Genomic DNA, 18,980 nt, shown 5'->3' with positions numbered 1-18,980 from the left:
CGGAGGCCACGCCTGAGATGGTTGGGAGCTCCTCCTAGCTGGTTTCCAGCCCGCTCAGCTCCCTGCCCAGGGCGACTCCTCCTGAGAGGAGGCCTCCTGTGCCCAGCTCTACCCGTGTCCTGAGACTACCGGAACCTGCTTCCCACAAGCTGAGGTCACCTGGCACAGCCCCAGGCACTCTGCTCCCCAACTTCTCCGCCCAGTGCTCCCAGGAGGGCCTCTCAGACTTGCTGTATTTCCTGGATCTGAGGCCATTCCCTGATCCCTCCATCCCCTCCACCCCGCCAGGGGCTGCCCAGCATTCCCATCAGGACCATGTCCTTGCTTGGTACTCTCTGTCCTTCGGCTCAGCCAGCACCGAGAACCAGTCACCAAGACAGTGTCCGAATCCCAGGGCCAGCAACCCAGGACAGGCTGCTTCATCAGCTCTTCCCTGCTGTGACTAAAAGACCTGATTAGAGCAATTTTATGGGAGGAGAATTTATTTGGAGCTCACGGTTTCAGAGGCTCAGTCCGTAGACACTGGCTCCACCTTGGGCTGCAGGTGAGGGGGACATCATGGGAAGAGTGTGGTGGAGGGCAGCAGCTCACACGATGACCAGGAGGCAGAGAGAGACTCCGCTCTCCAGACACAAAGATACACCCCAACGCCCGCCTCCAGCCGCACCCACCTGCCGTCAGTTAACACTCATCGATCCCATCAGGTGACTGATCCTCTGATTGGGTTCAGGCTCTCAAATCCCCGTCAGTCCTCTGAACCTTCTTGCATTGTCTCACAGTGAGCTTTTGGGGACACCTCACCTCCAAACCATTACACAGACCACGGGATCCTGGTCCCCAGGCCTCTCCTGATCCATGTGGGCCCAATGTCACGGACACGTGTCAACCACAGCAGGGCCTCTTCTTCAGAGCACAGGGAAGTGCACAAAGTCTTCCTTGGGCTTCACAGGGAAGGGGTGAGTTCTTCTCCCTGACACAGACCCCAAGGAGAGGTGTCCCTGGGGGACGGATCGTGAGAACATCCAGAGCTCCCAGACCAGCCACACATACACCATGGAGGGAGGCCTTGCCCCCAGAGAGAAGCCTGCTCTTGAGAGGTTCCCGCCCCGCACAGTGGACACTGGCGAGGTCACCCCTTGTTTGGGGTTGAAAGCTGCTGGTAGAAACATGGGGTCACGTATTTCAAACCCAAATCAAAGCAGAGCCAGGGGGCCATGGGTCAGGAGCTCTTGCTGGCCCATCAGAGGAGAGCCGTCCCTCACAAGGCTATGCAGCAGGAAGCCCCAGGCCAATGGCGCTACCGACCACAACCCAGCTGGCTGGGCGCCTCCATGACCAAGGAACTTGGTTCTCACGGTGCCCGGGCTCCACCTGCTCTTCACAGCTCCCCCAGACCTCGACCTCCCTGGATGCGTCTGTGACCGTCCTAACAGGTGTGCCCAGGTCACAGTGTCCGGCAGTCCTGAGTAAACCCATGGATGTGGAGAGCAGCTCTGCTGTGTCACTCTGGGCTGATGGGCAGGTGCTATCCTGTGCATGGTGGGGTGTTTAGCAGCACCCCGGACTTGACCATGAGACCACAGGACCAACCCCAGGATGTCTCCAGCTGCCCAGTGTCCCCAGGGTCATCGTCCATGGGCTAAGGAAACGGGTGCCTGTCCTGGTCAAGCCCAGGACGTGACAGCTGGGTTTCCTCAAACTTCCAGAACATGATGGGCTCTGGTTTGGGGACTGGGTGGCTCAGGGACCCCGACTGGGGGATTTTCTGGGCTATGAGTTTTGCTTTCTCAAAACCTAAGTTAGGGGGCTGGGGATGTGGCTCAAGCGGTAGCGTGCTCGCCTGGCATGCGTGCAGCCTGGGTTCGATCCTCAGCACCACATACAGACAAGGATGTTGTGTCCACCAAATACTAAAAAATAAATATTAAAATTCTCTCTCTCCCTCTCTCTCACTCTTTCTTTAAAAAAAAAAAAAAAAAACCTAAGCTAGGCTCTGCTGGTGCAGGTGCGGCTCCTTCCTGGAAGCGGCTGCGCAGTCCTGTTAACTCACCCTCAGGTGGAGACCCTTGAGCCCTGGACGCGGGTGGGATTTCTAAAGTTACCCAACAGTGCCCTCTGGTGGCCTGAGGAGACGCTGCGTCGGTCTGCAGGGTCCTGTAGGCTGCTTGCCTTCCTTTGTGCCGCGATCTCAGGGCACACTTTGCACAGACATCACTTCTGCGTTGTCGGTTGCAAGGGTCCTTGCACAGAGGTGCCCTGAGGCAGATGGTGCCTGTGTCCTGGATGCCCAGTTTGGTGGCATGTGTGCCCAGTGCAGACCCCACCCCCACCCCGCAGCAGCAGGACTGTCCAATTAACCCGAGATTAGGTCTCGGAAACATCGCAGGCCAACTGTAAGTCCCAATTTAAGGACATCAGGCCCAGCCACACCTTCCTAGCTGAGGAGGCTCCCAGCTGATCCCCACCCCACCCTTCATGGCTGCCGTGGGTCAGCAGATCCTGGATTTGTTCTCAAGTGTGGCTTCCTCAGCCCAAGGGGACGTGTCCTGCCCCACCCTACTGCCCACCTGTCCTGCTTGGCACAGCTTTGGCCATGTGACTCCACAGACTTGGGGACCATGCTTGGGGACACCCAGAGGTGAGGGCCTGGAGGGGTGGGCTGAGTCAGGCAGAGGAGGACGGGTGAGGAAGCCCCAGGATGCCCTCCACCGCCCTGGCCCCTCCGTGGTGGCCTCCAGGTCTCAGTATGGGATGCAGGTTGCTATGGTGGTGGATGGAGGTGGAGCTGGCAGGGGACGAGGGTGATAGCGTCAGGGGCTGGTCACCTTCTCTGACGGTGGTATCCTAGGACCTGAACTGGGGACTCTAGGATGCGGCCAGTGGGGTTCCCCTCCACAGACTCCTCTGGCCTGCGTGGTGCCAGAGCTGTATGATTCCTCCTGAAACCAGGGCCAGGAGGGGCCAGGGCCGCTGCTCCAGAAGTCTCTGCCCCCGCATTTCCTCTCCCCCCCGCCCGCCTTTCCCCTTGGAGGAAATTCCACCTAATACATTCTTACCCACACAGAACCCAGCCTTAGTGCTGGTCACAGAGGACCTGGACAGGGCAGTGGCCATCCCAACCTCAGCAACCTTTTGGCTCCCTAGAACCCCGGGCCTGGCCCATCTGGAGAGCAGCCCCTGCCCATAGTCTAGAAGCCACCTGTGAGCGAGACCATTCCCCTGTGCCAGGGGCCAGGGCCCAGGTCCCCTCCTTTGGGAACCTCCGCAGGTCTGTAGAGAAAGACGAAGTCCATCTGCCGAGTTCCTGTGGGTTCACGATGCTCTTTTCTGGCTCTTGCTCCCCTGGTGGACCTGACAGGAGAAGTTCTGGGTGAAGGACCTTCTAAACGCACATGGCGCGGCCCACGCCTTCCCTGGGAAGAGAACGTGGAGGGTCTCTGTGCTTTTGTGGGGATAGTAGCTCTGCTCAGCTGTGACATCTGGCAAAAGGCTGAGCAGCAGCCTTTTGTCCACGCTGTGACCGAGGTGGCCCGACAGGGTGAGCAATGAGCTGGGCGGCAGGGGAACCCGGGACAACCCGGGCGCACACAGTGGGGCGCACCAAGGAGGCCGGTTTGCCTCGCTTTTTCAGACTCGATATTGGGTCTGGAGGTGAGGAGATGCATAAACCAACACAGGAGGGCCGGGAGTGGCCTTCCTGGGACAGCAGAGCTGACTCAAGTGTTAAGGACTCCCAGCTGGTGGGCCTCATGTGGGTGACATGGCTGTGGGGAGATTGACGCCGTGGGAATCGGCAAACACCAGGCCAGGGCCCTCCAGCCCCACCCGCAGCCACATCTGTTTTCCTGCACGTCCCTGACCACCAGGTCACAGAAGGTCCATGTGCACTGACGTGTATTTATCATTGTGATGGACGAGAGAGTCACTGCCACTGACTGGGGAAATGTGAGGGGCCCAGTAACACTGTGAGCTGTCACATGTCACCGGAAAAAATGACCCTGGGGACCCGCCCCTCAGTACACAGGAGCATCCTCCAGGCGGGGCTCATAGGCCTAAAAGCAAAAGATAAAACCTCAAGAAGAAACTTAGAGGACGACCCGGTGGGCAGCTTCATGCCCACCCCTCTAGCACCCAGGGCCAGGGCCCTGCTCCCTGGAGCCTGTGAGGCGCTGGCTGTGGGGAGGGAGCCAGTGGCCGCTCCTGCAGCTTCCTGAGAAACTCAGGCCCCAACACCAAGGAGACGCAAGAAAACCACGTGCCTCGAAAGCCCTGCTCCAGCTCAGCCCCCAAGAACTGCCATGCCTTGCCCGATCCCTGTCCCCTGTCCCCTGCAGCGGGGCCCCTTGGAGAGGCAGGTGGTGGGCTCCAGGACCAGAGGGTCAGGAAGAGGCCCCGTCAGTCTTCTAGGGAACAGGATGTCAGGACAGAGCCTGCTTCTGCTTCTCCCCCCGTGGGACTCGGGCCGTGAGGCCACAGGCAGGGGCACACCACTGCCACCAGCTGCACTCTCCGGAAGCTTCCTGTGCAGCCCTTGGACAGTCCAACTGGGTCCAGACCGAACACCCGTAATGCCTACGTCCATTCTGACCTCTCTGAGCCTTTAGCTTTGTCTCAAGAATCTGCAATGGGCCAGCGTCAGCACCTCTCTGGACCTCACCAAGGTATCCTCACCAAGTTGAGGGGGGGGAGGGCAGGGCCACCCAAAGCCATGGCCTCCAGGGACAGTAAGGCTCGGGAGTTAGGGGCAGGAGCCTGGGCTCTGACACTGTGGTCTTGGAGAAGCCATTGAGGTCCGACTCGGTTTCCCCACTGTAAATGGGGTGCTATGGTTGGGTACAGTTTGGGTGTCCCCAACACTTCAGGTGTTGCCGCTTATGCCCACTGTGAGGCACGAAGAGGGCGGGGACCGTCCCACCATGGAGTGCAGAGCCGGGGCCATCAGGAGGTGATGAGATGGAGGAGGGCATGGGCTCACGTGAGCTTTATAGGAAAAGGCAAGAGGCCAGCAAAGCGTTATGTCCTTCCAGTCCCTGGCCACATGATGCCCTGCACCGCCTTGGGCCGGCCAGTAGGAAGGCCATCGCCAGAGGAGGCCCGTCAGCGTTGCACGCCCCACTCGACTCAGGAGAGAACTCCTAAAGCTGACTGTCGGAGCCATCTCATTACAGTAATTAGAACAGACTCATTCACAAAGTCACAGTCACACTGCACACAGCCCAACCTGGAGCAAGTGCAGACAGGTGCAGCCTGCGTCCTGCGTCCTCATCGTCATCCTCTACTTACAGCTCGGGGAGGCAAGCACCTTTGCCAAGTTATTACTCCTCCTTAGAACGTGTGTGTGTGTGTGTGTGTGTGTGTGTGCGCGTGCGCGCATTTCCTGGGAATGGAGGGAAGAGCCCAGCCGCTGGCCACATCCCAAATCTTCCCATCGAGGGCTCTCTGTCTAGACCGAAGCCTTCGGAGAAGGCTCTCCTCCCTCCCTGCCTCTCCTCCCTCCCTGCCTCCCCCAGTATCCTGAGCATCGTCCACCACTCAGTTATCCCAGGGCTGCGGGACCCCAAGCAAACACGCCAGCCAGGTCGGTGGGTGGTTTATTTTATTTTTTCACAAGCTTTGAATTCAGAAATAAGAGCCACGATTAGTCAGTTATTAAGTAAAAATGGGGGTGATTGATTACAAAGGAAAACTGTACAAAACTTTAAAAATCTGACTGCCCCACTGACCTCCTGGAGGGACCAGGTCGCAGGCAACCCGGGGGCAGCCTTCAGCACACCGTCACTGGCCCCGTGGGGACGCAGACCCCTGTGAACCTGGCTGGGTCTCCAGCCCAGAGCTGGCTGAAGAGCACCGGGACTGAAGGGCCTCGTGGTGAGTCACAGCGCCACAGAGACCGGCTGACGCAGGACGGGGAGGGTGTTTCTCGTGACCAAGGGGAAGGCTTCCCTGCCGTTCTGAGAGCCACAAACCTCGACGGGGTGGGCTGGGGCGGACGGGCTTCTCTCTGGTGGGCTCGGGCGGGGGCAGTGAGGACACAGCTTCATCTTAGAGGAGTCCGGGAACTGCCCCGAGGCCTGCGGTCCACATCAGTCCCTGGCGGTGTTCCCGCGGACACTCTCACGGGCTCGGGTGCAGAACTCAGCAACATGCACAGACTATCCTAGAACTGCTACAAGGGCGCAAAGGAACCACCGCTCAGGGCATCGCAGAGCCGTCGGAAGTGGAGGGGACAGGACAAGAGGACACCACAGCTGTGGTTCACTAGGGAGGGGATGAAAACACCATGCTGAGGTGACTCGGAGGGACGCGCAAACACACCACACTAGTACCACTTCTTCCTAAATAAAAAAGGGAAGAACATCATTCGGTTTCCCCCGTATCAGCACCAACTAAAACCGTGGGCTCCAGAAACATGGACAGGGAGAGGATGGGCACGATTCCAGAATCCTTCACTCGCCGTCCGCTCGTCCACGTCAGCCCAGGCTGGTGATGTTGGAGCGGCCGCCAGGGGGCGCCACGATGCGATGGCCGGTACGCCTGGGGTTGTTGTCATCTATCTGGGCACCTACAAGAGACAGAGCCATCACTTCTGGACGAGATCTGCTGACCTCAGCTCAACTTGCTGATTCTGAAGGCCGAGTGTTCTGCACTGTCCCCGCCTGGTGCACACTGTGTTCTGTCTTGAAATGTCCAGGTCACCTCTGGGCAGCCTCCCGGGCCCCCAGAGCAGACCACTCTCTTCTCTCCCCTCTCAGACCCTGGGTCACCTCCTACAGCCCTGTCCACCTTGTGCATTTTCTTTTCTGGCTTCCCCAGGAGAATCTGACATTCTTGAAACAGGTGAGCACCCACTTTTTGAGTGCTTACTGCGTGCAGGCACAGGCTCAGTGCTTTAGCAAATATCACTGTGTTTGGAGCACATGACAATACAATGAGGGTGTGTTTTGTCCCCCTGTAGAGGAGGAATTGAGGCATAGCTAGCGGCAGGGAAGCCAGGGTTCAAGGCCTAGCTGGTCTGTCTCCAGAGTCCTCACTCCTCTGCATGGTATCCCCTGCTCCTAAAGTACTCCATGGATGGCGTGGGGCAGGGGGTGGCTACATAAGCGTGCATGGGCATGTGCAGGAGCACATTCATCATCCAGAGCTGGTTTACCCCTTCATTTGTAATGGCAAATCTACACGTGGGAGCAGTATTTTGTTTTACATCTTCAAAGCCAACTTCTAATATTATGCCTTCTCTTTCAGTCAAACACAGATTTGAAACTCCAGCAGCAAGCCCCATTCCTGGCACTCAATAAATATTCACTGAAAGAGAACAGTGAGCAATGTGTAGGCTGAAATGTGGGTGCTGTGACGCAGGCCTGAGGTCCAGTTGGAGACTCAAGTTTTAATACAGATGATGCTGTGATCTTGGGTAATTTGAAATAAGTCATCCCCCTCACCCCTTGGCCTCATTTCCTTTCCTGAAAAACAAGATCATCAGTCCAGTTGAGGCCCCTCCTGTGACATTATATGGCCTCTCTATGTAAGCCACTAGGAGCCAGGCTTAAGAGTACTGATTTTATTTTCTCCCGTGGTTCCACTGGTGGACGCTTGTCTTCCTGGTAATTCACGAATCTGCTCAAGGCTCAGGAATCAGGAGTCAGTCAGCACGTAATACACCTTTCCTCCTCATGACCATCTGTGCCTCGCTGGTTACACGTCTGGGATCTGACAATACTCACTGGACAAAGGACACTAACAAACCATGCTACGTCTGCATAACAGAGATGAGAGGCCCTCTGTGAAGCGGCTCCTGGTGCTAAAACATCTAGGCACCTGATTCCAAATGAAGTCACTCATCAAGCTGCCGTGAGGCTGGCCAAGGGCAGTGCCAGGTCTTCAAAGAGGACCGAGAGCGCAGCAGGGAAGGGAGGGTGTGGTGGGGCCCTTCCTACAGCCTTCTCATCTCTTTGCTATCCTTATCTAAAAGGAATTCCCTCGCCTGTCTACCTGTAGTTGTCCAATGTCTAATTTCCTCCCTCGAGAACAGAGGTCCAGTCTGCCAGGTCCTCGAGAGGTGTGTTGTCCTCAGTGGCTCTTCCCAGCATCAAAACAGTCCCTGCACTGTGGACTGAGCATCCAGTGAGACACTGGAGAGGCACCAGGGTCCACTCTGTACAAGAGTGTCTATCTGTAAACTCTGGAACTCGTGTGTAGGCAGCTCTTCCGTAAGAGGCGCGTGGAGAGGGAGGTGGCCTTGGGGCCCCGAATGAGTAGGAGACCTACTCTGGGCAGGGAGGCTCTGCCCCCACAGTTTAAACTGATACTTCATCGTCTCCCTCTGCCCTTCCACTGTTGCCAAGCTGGTCCCCTTTCCTGACGGGAGTGGCACACTATGCCTCCTGAGCCACATGCACGTGGGCGCCCTCATGTGGCCGGCTGACGAAGCAGCAGGCACATGAGGAAAACACACCCTTAAGGAAAAAACGCCCGAGTCTTGCTTTTGGAGCACTGAGTCCCGGGATTTTAACACCAAATTTTCTGGGGCCTCAGTTTCTTCTCTAAATAGGAGAAGACCATGGACCACCCAGGCGACTGTGAGGATAAAATAAACCCACAGAAGACGGCACTGCTTCCTCACCCTGCGAGGCCCTACACCCGCATTTCACTCACAGCCCCCCAGGGTGCTTGAGCACGGGGCCTGTTTTGGAGCAAACGCGCATAAACAGGGTCAGAAACAGCAACCTGCTGCCCACCAAGGACCTCCCTGCCCATGCTGCCTGCCCCGGACAGGGGAAGGGTGCCCCTGCCCCTGCGCTGCTTGCCTGAGGAGCAGGAAGGTCCCGGTGACCGGGGGGCGGGGGGGGGCCACAGGCCTACCTGACAAGCTGAAGTTGGACTGGTGGAGGTTCCTGATGGGCGGCGGCTGGTGTTTGGAAGGCGAGGATTTGGCAGAAGGAGCCGGAGTGGCGTATTTGGGTGTAGCTGGCACCTCGTACACGGGACCATCATACATGCCCCTGGAGACCCCTTGCAGGGCAGAAACCTAGACAGAGGGAGCAGGTGACCCCCCATGGTGAGCATGTGCCCTCCTGTGGCCCCTGCTCAGACCAGGCTGTGCCCTGCCGCAGGACAGGAACCTGAGGTCCCAGGCCTCATGTATACATGGCGCACACACTCACCTGAGCCCCGCTGGCCACACACACGCACACCACACGAGTGCACACACATAAGACACGCACCCGCATGCTCCTGGACATGGGTATGCTCCCGGACACGCAAACAGGCACTTGCTGGCTCTGCCTCGCTGCTTCCCCAGGCCTCTCACTTCCTCCTGATGGCAGCATCTGTGCAATGTGCTGTCTCTGACCTGGCACGGCCCCTCATGGGAGACGCAGGGGGCTAGCAGGTGGATGGGGAGCGGCCCTGGGTGCTAGGGGTCTGGGAGGAGGGGTCCGGACTGTTCCGTGGTGGTGATGCCACTGGTGATGCCATCGATGAAGACCAGGGCGAGGGGGAGCCCGCAATCTCCAGCACATAACGCACGATGCACGGGCACACATGCATGTTCACACGCACAGACACACACAACTGGCCCTCCTGGCGCACAGCCTTTGCTGGCTCCTGTGGGAAGCAGGTTGCCATGGTGATGGGATGTGGGGCAGGGAAACCACCACAGAGGGTCCACCTGGCTGTGAGTTTCCCCTCTGGGCCGCACAGAGATGGGGACAGAGGCCACTCGGTGCCTGTGCCAGGACCTCCCAAAGTCAGGGCTGAGTCTTCAGGACGGAGGGAAAGGCAGACGCAAAACCTGCCAGGAAGGGGCGGAGGAGCCAGACCTGGGGCTGCCCAACTGTGAGTCCTGCACGGCTCTGGGCCGCAGGGTTCTGGTCTGAGAACTGAGGCTCCCAATACCTCCATCAGGGCAAGAGTCCCCAGAGGACACAGGACGGAGCCCAGAGCAGCTCAGGAGTGTCCCTCCACAGCCCTCCCGTGCCCACAGTGCACACCACTTTACAGTTTGCACGGCCTCATCTGGACCTCACTGCTGTCCTGAGACTAGAACCCACCTGGATGAAGACAGGGAGGCACACGTCTGTGACCTCGCCCAACTCCCCAAGAAAGTGTGTCGCTCTGACCCAATGCTGAGTCCCCCAGACCCGCTCACCTTGTTCCTGATCTTGACGCGCTGGTAGAGGTACTCAGGGAAGGGCTTCCGCGGGATGAAGCGGCCCACACCCTTGTTGACGTTGATGTTTCCGTCTTCGAAGACGATCTTGCCCTGGCTGATGACCACCAGCGGCGAGCCGTGGCACTCCATGCCCTCGAAGATGTTGTACTCCACGGCCTGCGAGCCAAGAGCACAGCTGTACCCACCGTGGCTCCAAGGGTTTTCTCCACCGGAACCCGTCACGGGAACAGCCAGGTTGCCTAATCTTAGGTCCCAAGCATTTCCCGGGGTCCTGCCCACTCCAAAAACACCCCTGTCAGGGCTGGGCACTATTCACCCAGTCACACAGCCAGCGGGTGTGACCCGCACCTTGTCCTGGGGCACTGAGCTTGCTGGTGGCCTTGTGTCATCAGTCCTATTGTCCTGGGGCTTGGTGACTGAGACCAGTGTCCTGCGAGTTGGCCCCGGGTAGCTCCACCTACAGTGGGCATTCTGGGTCCTTTTTTAAATTACTTTTTTAGGATCGCTTTCTAAAATTTAATTTACTAGATCAAAGGACACAGGTTGCATATCACCAAACCATTTTCCAAGGGGTCAGACCAGGTGACACCACCAGGGCCATGGGGAGGAGGCAGCTCATGTTACCCCGGAGCGGGGTGACGTCGTACTGTTGTTATTAGGTAGAATCGCCCCTTGCTCTCCCTCCTCCTGAAGGGAACCTGGACCCTGCTGGCCACCGCCTCCAGCCGGCTGCTGCTCAGCGTTATTTTAAGTAGGTCATGTGCGTGGTTGAAAAAAAAGAATCAAATAGTGCAAAGGAAATTCATTGCAGTGACTCTCCGGCGCTGCTCAGATGCCAGCGCCTTGGGGAGCTTCTCGGTCCCCAGGCGCCTCTATTCATGAACCCCTGCCTCACGCAAGTGCTCCATGATTTTTCAGGTGCGCCTTGATTTTTCTCCTGAGCCCAGAGACCGTCCCACATGCGCACGCACGCGGTCTGAAGCGCTCCTCCCGTGCTGTGAACCACCACACCACGTCCCACAGACACACCCAGGTCCCACGGAGGGACAGCGTCATTTCTGTTTCTGCTAAAGCAACAGTGAAGTACACTCGCTGTACGTGCCCCACCCACGGCATGCCCGTCTCCAGATGTGGAGCCCAGGGCCAAGGAACGTGGGTTTGCGCCCCTGGTGGATCTGCCTTCCAAGAACAGCAGCACTGGGTCTCTTCCCCACCAGCACCCAGCCAGCACCCAGCTGGCTCGCCATCTCCTAGTTCAACCACTTTGGTACCGTGAACTCCTGGTCAGGGTCCCTTGACATCCTAGTGCTGTAGGCAGGTGAGATCAGGCCTTTCTAAAGCTCAGACACCATTTCTACATCCCTCACGGGGCCACTTCTAACAGTCTTTTAACACTGCTCTGTTGACCAGGGTCTTGGTATTTTTCCTGATTTCTAAGTACACATTAGATGGTAAAGAGTCTCTCCTGCATTATGTGTGGGGCACTGACCACTGTCTTTTTTTTTGGGGGGGGGAGTGGGGTACCGGGGATTGAACTCAGGGGTACTAGACCCCCAAGCCACATTCCCAGCCCTATTTTGTACTTAATAGACATAGGGTCTCACTGAGTTGCTTAGTGCCTCACCTTGCTGAGGCTGGCTTTGAACTCGCGATCCTCCTGTCTCAGCCTCCTGAGCCTCTGGGATTACAGGTGTGTGCCACGGGCCTGGCTTGCCCACTATCTTTGGTTCTCATATAAAGCAAATTTTTTTGGCCATATAGAAGGTTATTGGTTTGGGGCCATATAGAAGGTTCATTTTTATGTTGTCAGTGGTCAAAAAGACCAATGTATTCCTTTACAATTTCTAAGTCTCATGTCTGATTTCTTCTTCAAAATCATCATTTTTAAAAGGGATGCTTTCTTTGTGTTCCTTTCAGTTTTACTTCAATCTTTGATGACTTTGGAGGTTTTTTGGTTTTCATTTTATTTTTTGGTGTGATGATGAGTGGGGCAGAGGTCAAACCTTCTGAGCTGCTATTCTAACAGAATTGGCTGATAACTATTTTCTCCTAACTGATTTTAAGTGCCTCCTTCATTGGAAACCAATTTCTCACCTGTGGTCGGTCTACTTCTTGGCTCTCTCTTCTTTCACACAATTCCATGCTGCTGGGATCACTGTGGCTTTGTAACGTGTTTTTATACCTGAGATGACTGACAGCCCTACATCAATGTTCCCTTTGTCCAGAAATACTTTGATTATTCTAACGTCTACCATCAAGAAAAAATAACCTGTTGAGATTTCTGATGGGATTACTTTAATTTATAGGCTACATTAGAAAGAACTGCCAAGCCCACTATATTGAAGCTTCTTAGCGTACAAGTCCTTGCACTTAGGCAAGTCTTATAGCAGTTTTTTTTAATAACGGATCACCTGATGATAAACATTTTTTAATATTCATTTTTGGGGTTTAGGTGGACACAGTATCTTTATTTTTCTGTGGTGCTGAGGATGGAACCCAGTGCCTCATGCATGCAAGGCAAGTGCTCCACCACTGAGCCCCAGCCCCTAAAGCAGTTTTTCTAATAGCAATTTTACTTCTATCAGAAGCAGGAATTTCATTTCCATTCTATTTTCCAAGGTGGTTTTCGATTATTCCTAAAGAAAGCTATCGATTCTTCATATTGACTTATCATCAGCCGACAGACTCTCCCAGAGATCTGAGGACTGTGGAGGCTCACAGGGGGTTCCAGGCCACAGTGGCCCCTCCACACAGCTGGGAACGCGTGAGGCACTCTGGGATGACCGTTGTCCCCAGAGACGGGCACCCTGCCTCTGCGTTCAGGCTGCTCCTCAAACTCTTCCCGGCTCCCACAGCGCCCCTGCTGGGCAGTAGTCATAACTGCAGAAGCACAAACAAGGACACTGCCCTCGTACAAGAAGCCGGCCACTCTCCCACCGGCTGACAGTGGCCACCTACACCTGCACCCAGAGGGGTCCGCTGCTCCCACTCAGTCCGAGGAAATGACCCGCCAAGGCGGTGTTCAGGTAGGGATTCTGTACCTTAGGACTGCACAGATTTCCGCCTGCTGTCACTTCCTAGCTTAAGGTAGTCTGTGAACGAGTTTAAGAATTCGCATAGTACTAAGGACCATCACAAAAGGTTTGCCTACCCATCCGAGAGCCCCAGTTCCCCAGAGCCCTCCTATGGTGCCTGTTGTGAGGGGTCTTCTACTTCCCTTCACAAGCACCGTCTGCTGATGGACACTTGGACAGAATGTGGAGCGGCCAGGCGCCAAGCGGATTCACCTTAAACAGGAACCAAGTACCCAGCCAAGCCTCAGCTTGGACGAGCCCCTAAACATGCCAAGCAAGAGCAGCCGGTCCCAACGGGTCACACAGGCACGATTCCATTTATGAAGTGCCCAGAATAAGAAAATCCATACAGAAAAAGTAGGTTGGTGTGCGCCGGGGGCTGGGAGAAGGCAGAACGGGGAGCCACCATTAATGGGCACAGGGTTTCTTTGGGAGCAAAGAAAACATTCTGGAATTAATTATGACTGTAGAACCTTCTGCATACAGTAAACCCACTGCACCGGACACTGTATCTCCATTGTCAAGGTCTTGAGACCCACACTCTATGGCACCCAGACACGCATGTGACCCTGTGACGTGCACTTGGAAGCAACCACATTTTGTACCAAGATGTAAATAATAGAAGTTATAGTCTTTTCATAGGAAAGATTTTAAAAAGTTAATCACTGTGGTATGTAAAAAGTGGTCTCCTTTTAGTTGGTAAGAGTAATATGTTTTTTAAAACCTAAAAATAAAGCTAGGCGCTGGCCAGCACTTCTCAGCCCACGTTCTGAGCAGCACACCCTTCCTGCAGTGCCCGAGTGTCCTTGCCTCAGAGGAGGGACATACAAAACCCTCGGCCACACTGCCCTGGAGTCCCGAACTGTCCTGCTGTGAGGGAACTCAGGTCGGGCCTGGCACGGGGAAGAGACGGGTTCCGGAGTTGACCTGCTCTGGACCACACTTCCCAGGTGGGGAGTCCCAGGCACGTGACTTACTGCTGTGGACTGGACAGGGAGGTAACCTCATTGGAAACGGGGTTGCTGGGGACATGACTGGTTAAGAGGTCACCCTGGAGCAGGGTGGGCCCTGAATCCAATGGCTGGTGCCCATGTAAGGAGAAGCCTTGTGGGGACAGAGGCTGAAGGTGGAGTAAGGACACACCCCCACGCCCAGGAACATGGAGGACAGCTAGGGACACCAGATGCTCAGGGCAGGGAAGGGTCCTCCCCAGGGCCTCGCAGGAACAAAGCCCTGCCAACAGCTTGATGCTGCACCTCTGGTCTCCAGAACTGAGAGAGGACATTTCTGTCGAGTAAGCCACCCCATTGTGGCACTTACTAGCACTTCCCCTGGCTGTCCCTCTTCTTACTTATGAGTGACACACACCTCACCTAGAAGGCAGCTGTGAGGACAATGAGAAGATGCATGGAAAGCACAGGGCACAGACTAACGGCAAAGTCTCACTGGCTGGGTCACAACCACCCTGGCACCGGCCACTGACTGGCATGACCTCACGAGAACCCAAGGCCTTCCTGAGCCGCCGGGTGTGCTCCCGACAGTCCTCACACATCCTTGGGGAGCTGACATCCTCTCAGGATTAGGATCACCCTGAGCAGGAAGTGGCAGCTCCAGCAGTCGGGAGGAGGTAGGGGGGAGGGTGCACACTCTCACCTGCGAGACCTTCTGGAACATTCTCCCGCGGCCACTACAGTGTGCGCAGCCTAATAAATGAAGGTACATCGCCATGCCCTGCAGGGCCGTGGGTGTACAGAGCAGCACGCACTTCTCCCAGCAAGACGACCGCAGCCTTATTTCCTCCTGGCTCTGATCCAGGGAGCTGGAGGGGGAGCCCAGGCATGTACCAGGGGGCACTGCTTATCTCGAGAATGACCCTGAGTTGGTGAGCTGGACAAGACTACGATCAACTACCCAAACCTCTGCTTTCCACGCGATGCCTCTAGCAGCTGAGCAGGGACCTGGGGCCACGCCACGAGCTGCTGCAAGTGGTTCCTGTGGCCTCCTTAGGAGACTTGCCTGTGCTGCTGTCTTGCCCCCATGCACCTGGCCTCATCCCCCGCCAGGGAGTCACCCGGGGACAGGGAGGATCCCACGGCAGACCAACACTGTGCCCAGCTCTGCTAACGGCCTGTGCCTCTAACCGACTGCAGTGTGCCTCTGTGTGTGCCTCTGGACTGGAGACCACAGTGGGGGACTCAGACTGGGTGCTGGAGGCAGCACCCTACTCCACCTGAGTGGGTGCGCTGGGTGAGCAGAGAAATCCAGGGCATGTAAGATGCAAAACAGAGACAACTCAAACCACAGGCTTGGGATGCACACAGGACACGGTATGTACCCTGAGGCTGTGCTCAGACACGGTGCCCTTGGGCCAGCCCTTCCTGCTGCCGAAGCAGCAGGCCGCAAGGCTAAGTGGGAGGTTCTCATGCACCCGGCCAGCTCCTTCCCAGTTTGACAGTGGAGTTGGGGAGGGGTCGTGGGCCTGGTAGTCCCCCCCTCTGATCCCAGTGGCGCACCACATGGAATCAGGAGCAGCAGCGTCAGAGGGCTGAGAACGCACCTGTGGGCAGGGGCCGGGGGTAGGATGACCCCGAGATCTCAGGAGCAGCCTGCTCAAAGCCCTCCCTCAATCCCTCCAATTGGAAGGGAAATCTGAGTGACAGGGTCCTGCTAGAGGACAGAGTTGAAAAGTTCACAATCAATTTTGACCAGATGCTTGTAGAATGATCGTGGGGACGAACCCCCCAGGCAGCCAGAGGCGTGGCGGGGCCAGGACTTACCGACTTGTGACTCTTGGCTGTTATGGTCTTCACCTTGTCAGGGTCCCAGATGACCACGTCAGCGTCGGAGCCCACGGCAATCCGCCCTTTCCTCGGGTACAAGTTGAAGATCTTGGCTGCATTCGTGCTGGTCACGGCCACAAACTGGTTCTCGTCCATTTTGCCTGTAGCCTAAAGGAAGAGCCCCCCGTGAGCAGACAAGCCTGACGGGCAGGGAGGAGGGCAGATCTGAACCCGCCACAGGGTCCGCACGGGTTGGCCGAGCCCTCCTCCCCCACCGAGAACACGCGCCCTCCCCCGAGAGGTCAGGCCTGGCCTCAGAGCAAACAGAGCGATGCTGCCGAGAGCCTTGTGACAGCTGTCAGTGTCACCGGGCCCCAGGTTCAGTGATAAGAAGACCTGAGTCAGGTCAGGGCTCACAGTGCAACAAGAACTCTCGACCCCCACTTGGCACCCCAGCTTCCAGCCCCACACGCACACGCAAAACCTGCAGAGCCACCTCTGCAGAGCTACAGTGTGGCTCACGACCAAACAAATCTTCCTCCTCGTTAGTGCCGAGGACCACGGCAACCCGGGGACGCAGAGGGTCCGGAGGACTTGCGCTGCTGCTCTCTCACGAGCAGGTGTCCCCCGTGCCCTGCACATCTGCCCCGGTCTCCAGTAAGGAGGGCTAAGAGTCTGGAGTGCACAGTGCCCTGGGCCTTGCTGGGCCAGGCAGGGGGCTTCTAGAATGTTCCTGGGGAAAGGTGGGGGCACCTTACCACTGCCTTGTCCCAGACAACTGTCATCCGCTCCTCGATGCCGTTGACGCCCTCGGGGATCAGGGTGAAGTTGTCCTTGCCCACCGCTTTCTGGGCAGTGCTGTAGGGGCAGTGGCCGCTGCCTGTGACCTGCAGGTCTCCACTGGCAAGGACACAAGAGGGTGGGGTTCAGACCTGGGTTCACTCCCAAGGGCCAACCCCAACCTCAGTCACCAACGGAAGCCCCGGGAGGGACCTGAAGCTCAGGAGGCTTTAGGAGGAGGCCTCTGAAGGACGTGTATAAACAAAACCCTGGGCGACCGATAAGCAGGTGGACGCACACAGGCGGGCGGTGAGCCCAGAGCCCGCGCCAGCCTGTGTGTCAGGAGCCCCATTCACAGCCCTGGCCTCGCGTCTCTGCCCCACAGGACATTCACCCTGCCAGGGACTGACTGCCCACCTGAGCCACTGGCCACATGAGAGGCTCGGGCCCCACAGCCCGTCGGGAACCACACTGTCCCCAAGGAGCACCACGCCCAGGCCTGTCCACGCCAGTCTGACCCAGTCTGCGCCTCCCACCCAGCCTCTCACCCCGGGCTCTCACCAGGCCAGCAGGGAGGTCAGGTGGTCAGGCGTGGTGGGGTCTGGGCTCAGGGGCGGGGAGGTGACAAACGCCGCTGCTTTGGCCCAGTTCTTGCTCCAGTAGTGGGTGCCGTCGGTCCCCAGGCTGGCAGCAATGGGCTCCCCGAAAACCAGGGGACCTTGGGAGGGACGAACACAGGGAGCATAGTTACCAGAGCAGTGCCCACAGGAGGGGCTGGTGCAGGGGGACCCTGTCAGGCCACCTCTGCCAGGTGCCACCCCGCACCGGCCAAGCGCTCTACAGAGACTCAGTGGCCAAGTCGCCCAGAACACGCTCGGGGGCCGTCACCGACTTTGGCATCTGAACACTGTTATCTCCTTTCACAGAGGGACAGAGGGACAGAGGTCCTGGGGCCACGGGACCGGGGGTTTCAGGCCCACTGTGATGCCCCGCCCTCCCCTCTTCCTCCTGTCTGTCCCTCTGAGCTTGGTCCCCAGTGTCACAGTGTTGACATGGTGGGACCTCTGAGAAGTGTGTGGGGCCCTGAGGGACCCGCCCTTATGCACGGAGTAACGTCTTTCTGCAGAGCCTGGGCTGGTGCTCTGGAGGCCAGAAAGGGTCTCAGGGGTGGACTGGGTACCACGAGATTGGGGCTGGCTTCCTCAGCTCACTCTCTGGCTTCCTGTCTCATGTGAGCCTCACAAGTGTTCCTGCCCAGAGGGGCCTTCATCAGAAGCCAACAAGACGGGCCACCCAATTTGGGGGTTTAAATCTCCAGAACTGACTGGGAGCTAAATAAACTTCTTTTCTTTATAAAATACCTGACCTCAGATACTCTGTTACAGCAACATCATAAAAAGACTAAGACACGGTCCTTCCTCATCCTTGATCTGCTGCTGGTGGGGCATCACCGACCTCAGAGGCCTGGGAGCCACACCTGGACCCCTCTGAGTCTCTGCCTAGAATCCCCAAGCCCACGACGGCCTATCACAGCCTCCAGCTGTGTGAGCTCCGGCCTTCACCCCATCACCCTCTGTGCAGCCGGCAGGAAGGGCACGGGGACCTGGAGCTGGCCAGGACATGGCCTGACACCTACTCAGCACTTGGACGTGCCAAGGCTGCCGCCAAGGCTTCACTCATTGGCTTGAAGGGCCCCTCTGAGAGGAGGAGACAGAGGGTCAAAGAGGTGAAGGACATCCACTCTTGGAGCTGGGCAGCTGACGTCCTGAACCAACACTGTTCACACACCGGACATGCTGTTCTCAGGCCCCGGCCCTGGCAAACGACCTTCCTCCTTCCCCAGCCACAGCTGACCCTCTCCCTATCCACGTGGACCCCAAGGGTAGGAGCCAACCACGAGGCCCAGCAGGGGGACTGGGAGGCCCAGCAGGGGGACTGGGAGGCCCATCAGGGGGACCACTGCCCAGCCACAAGTGAGGAAGCCGAGGCTCAGGACATGCCAGGGACTTGCTGAAGGTCACCCAGGTGGCACCTGGCACACCCAGAATCACTCCTAAAACTGACTGCATGCACGGGGTTCTGCCTGCCCCTCCCCGTGTCCCCTCCACTCCTGAGTGGGCTGGAGGCCCAGGCTCCCGGCTCCCGTCCGGTCCTGGATGTAGCTGGGCCTGTGGG

At 57.3% G+C, this 18,980-nt stretch overlaps 1 protein-coding gene across 1 annotated transcript in view; it reads right to left on the bottom strand.

The window, feature by feature from the left end:
* Positions 1-6,470: 6,470 nt before the first annotated feature.
* Crmp1 (collapsin response mediator protein 1) overlaps positions 6,471-18,980 on the bottom strand; it is a 63,003-nt gene continuing 50,493 nt past the window's right edge. The window contains exons 9-14 of the mRNA XM_076865133.2: positions 17,367-17,523; positions 16,784-16,925; positions 16,023-16,193; positions 10,148-10,327; positions 8,860-9,025; positions 6,471-6,562 (exon numbers count right to left, since the gene is read on the bottom strand). Coding sequence (XP_076721248.2) covers positions 6,471-6,562; positions 8,860-9,025; positions 10,148-10,327; positions 16,023-16,193; positions 16,784-16,925; positions 17,367-17,523 — 908 coding nt within the window. The remainder of the gene's footprint in view (positions 6,563-8,859; positions 9,026-10,147; positions 10,328-16,022; positions 16,194-16,783; positions 16,926-17,366; positions 17,524-18,980) is intronic.

This window comes from Callospermophilus lateralis, chromosome 8, assembly GCF_048772815.1.
Source record: "Callospermophilus lateralis isolate mCalLat2 chromosome 8, mCalLat2.hap1, whole genome shotgun sequence".
In the NCBI taxonomy this organism is placed as follows: Eukaryota; Metazoa; Chordata; class Mammalia; order Rodentia; family Sciuridae; genus Callospermophilus; species Callospermophilus lateralis.
This window is presented reverse-complemented; position numbering and strand designations above follow the sequence as displayed.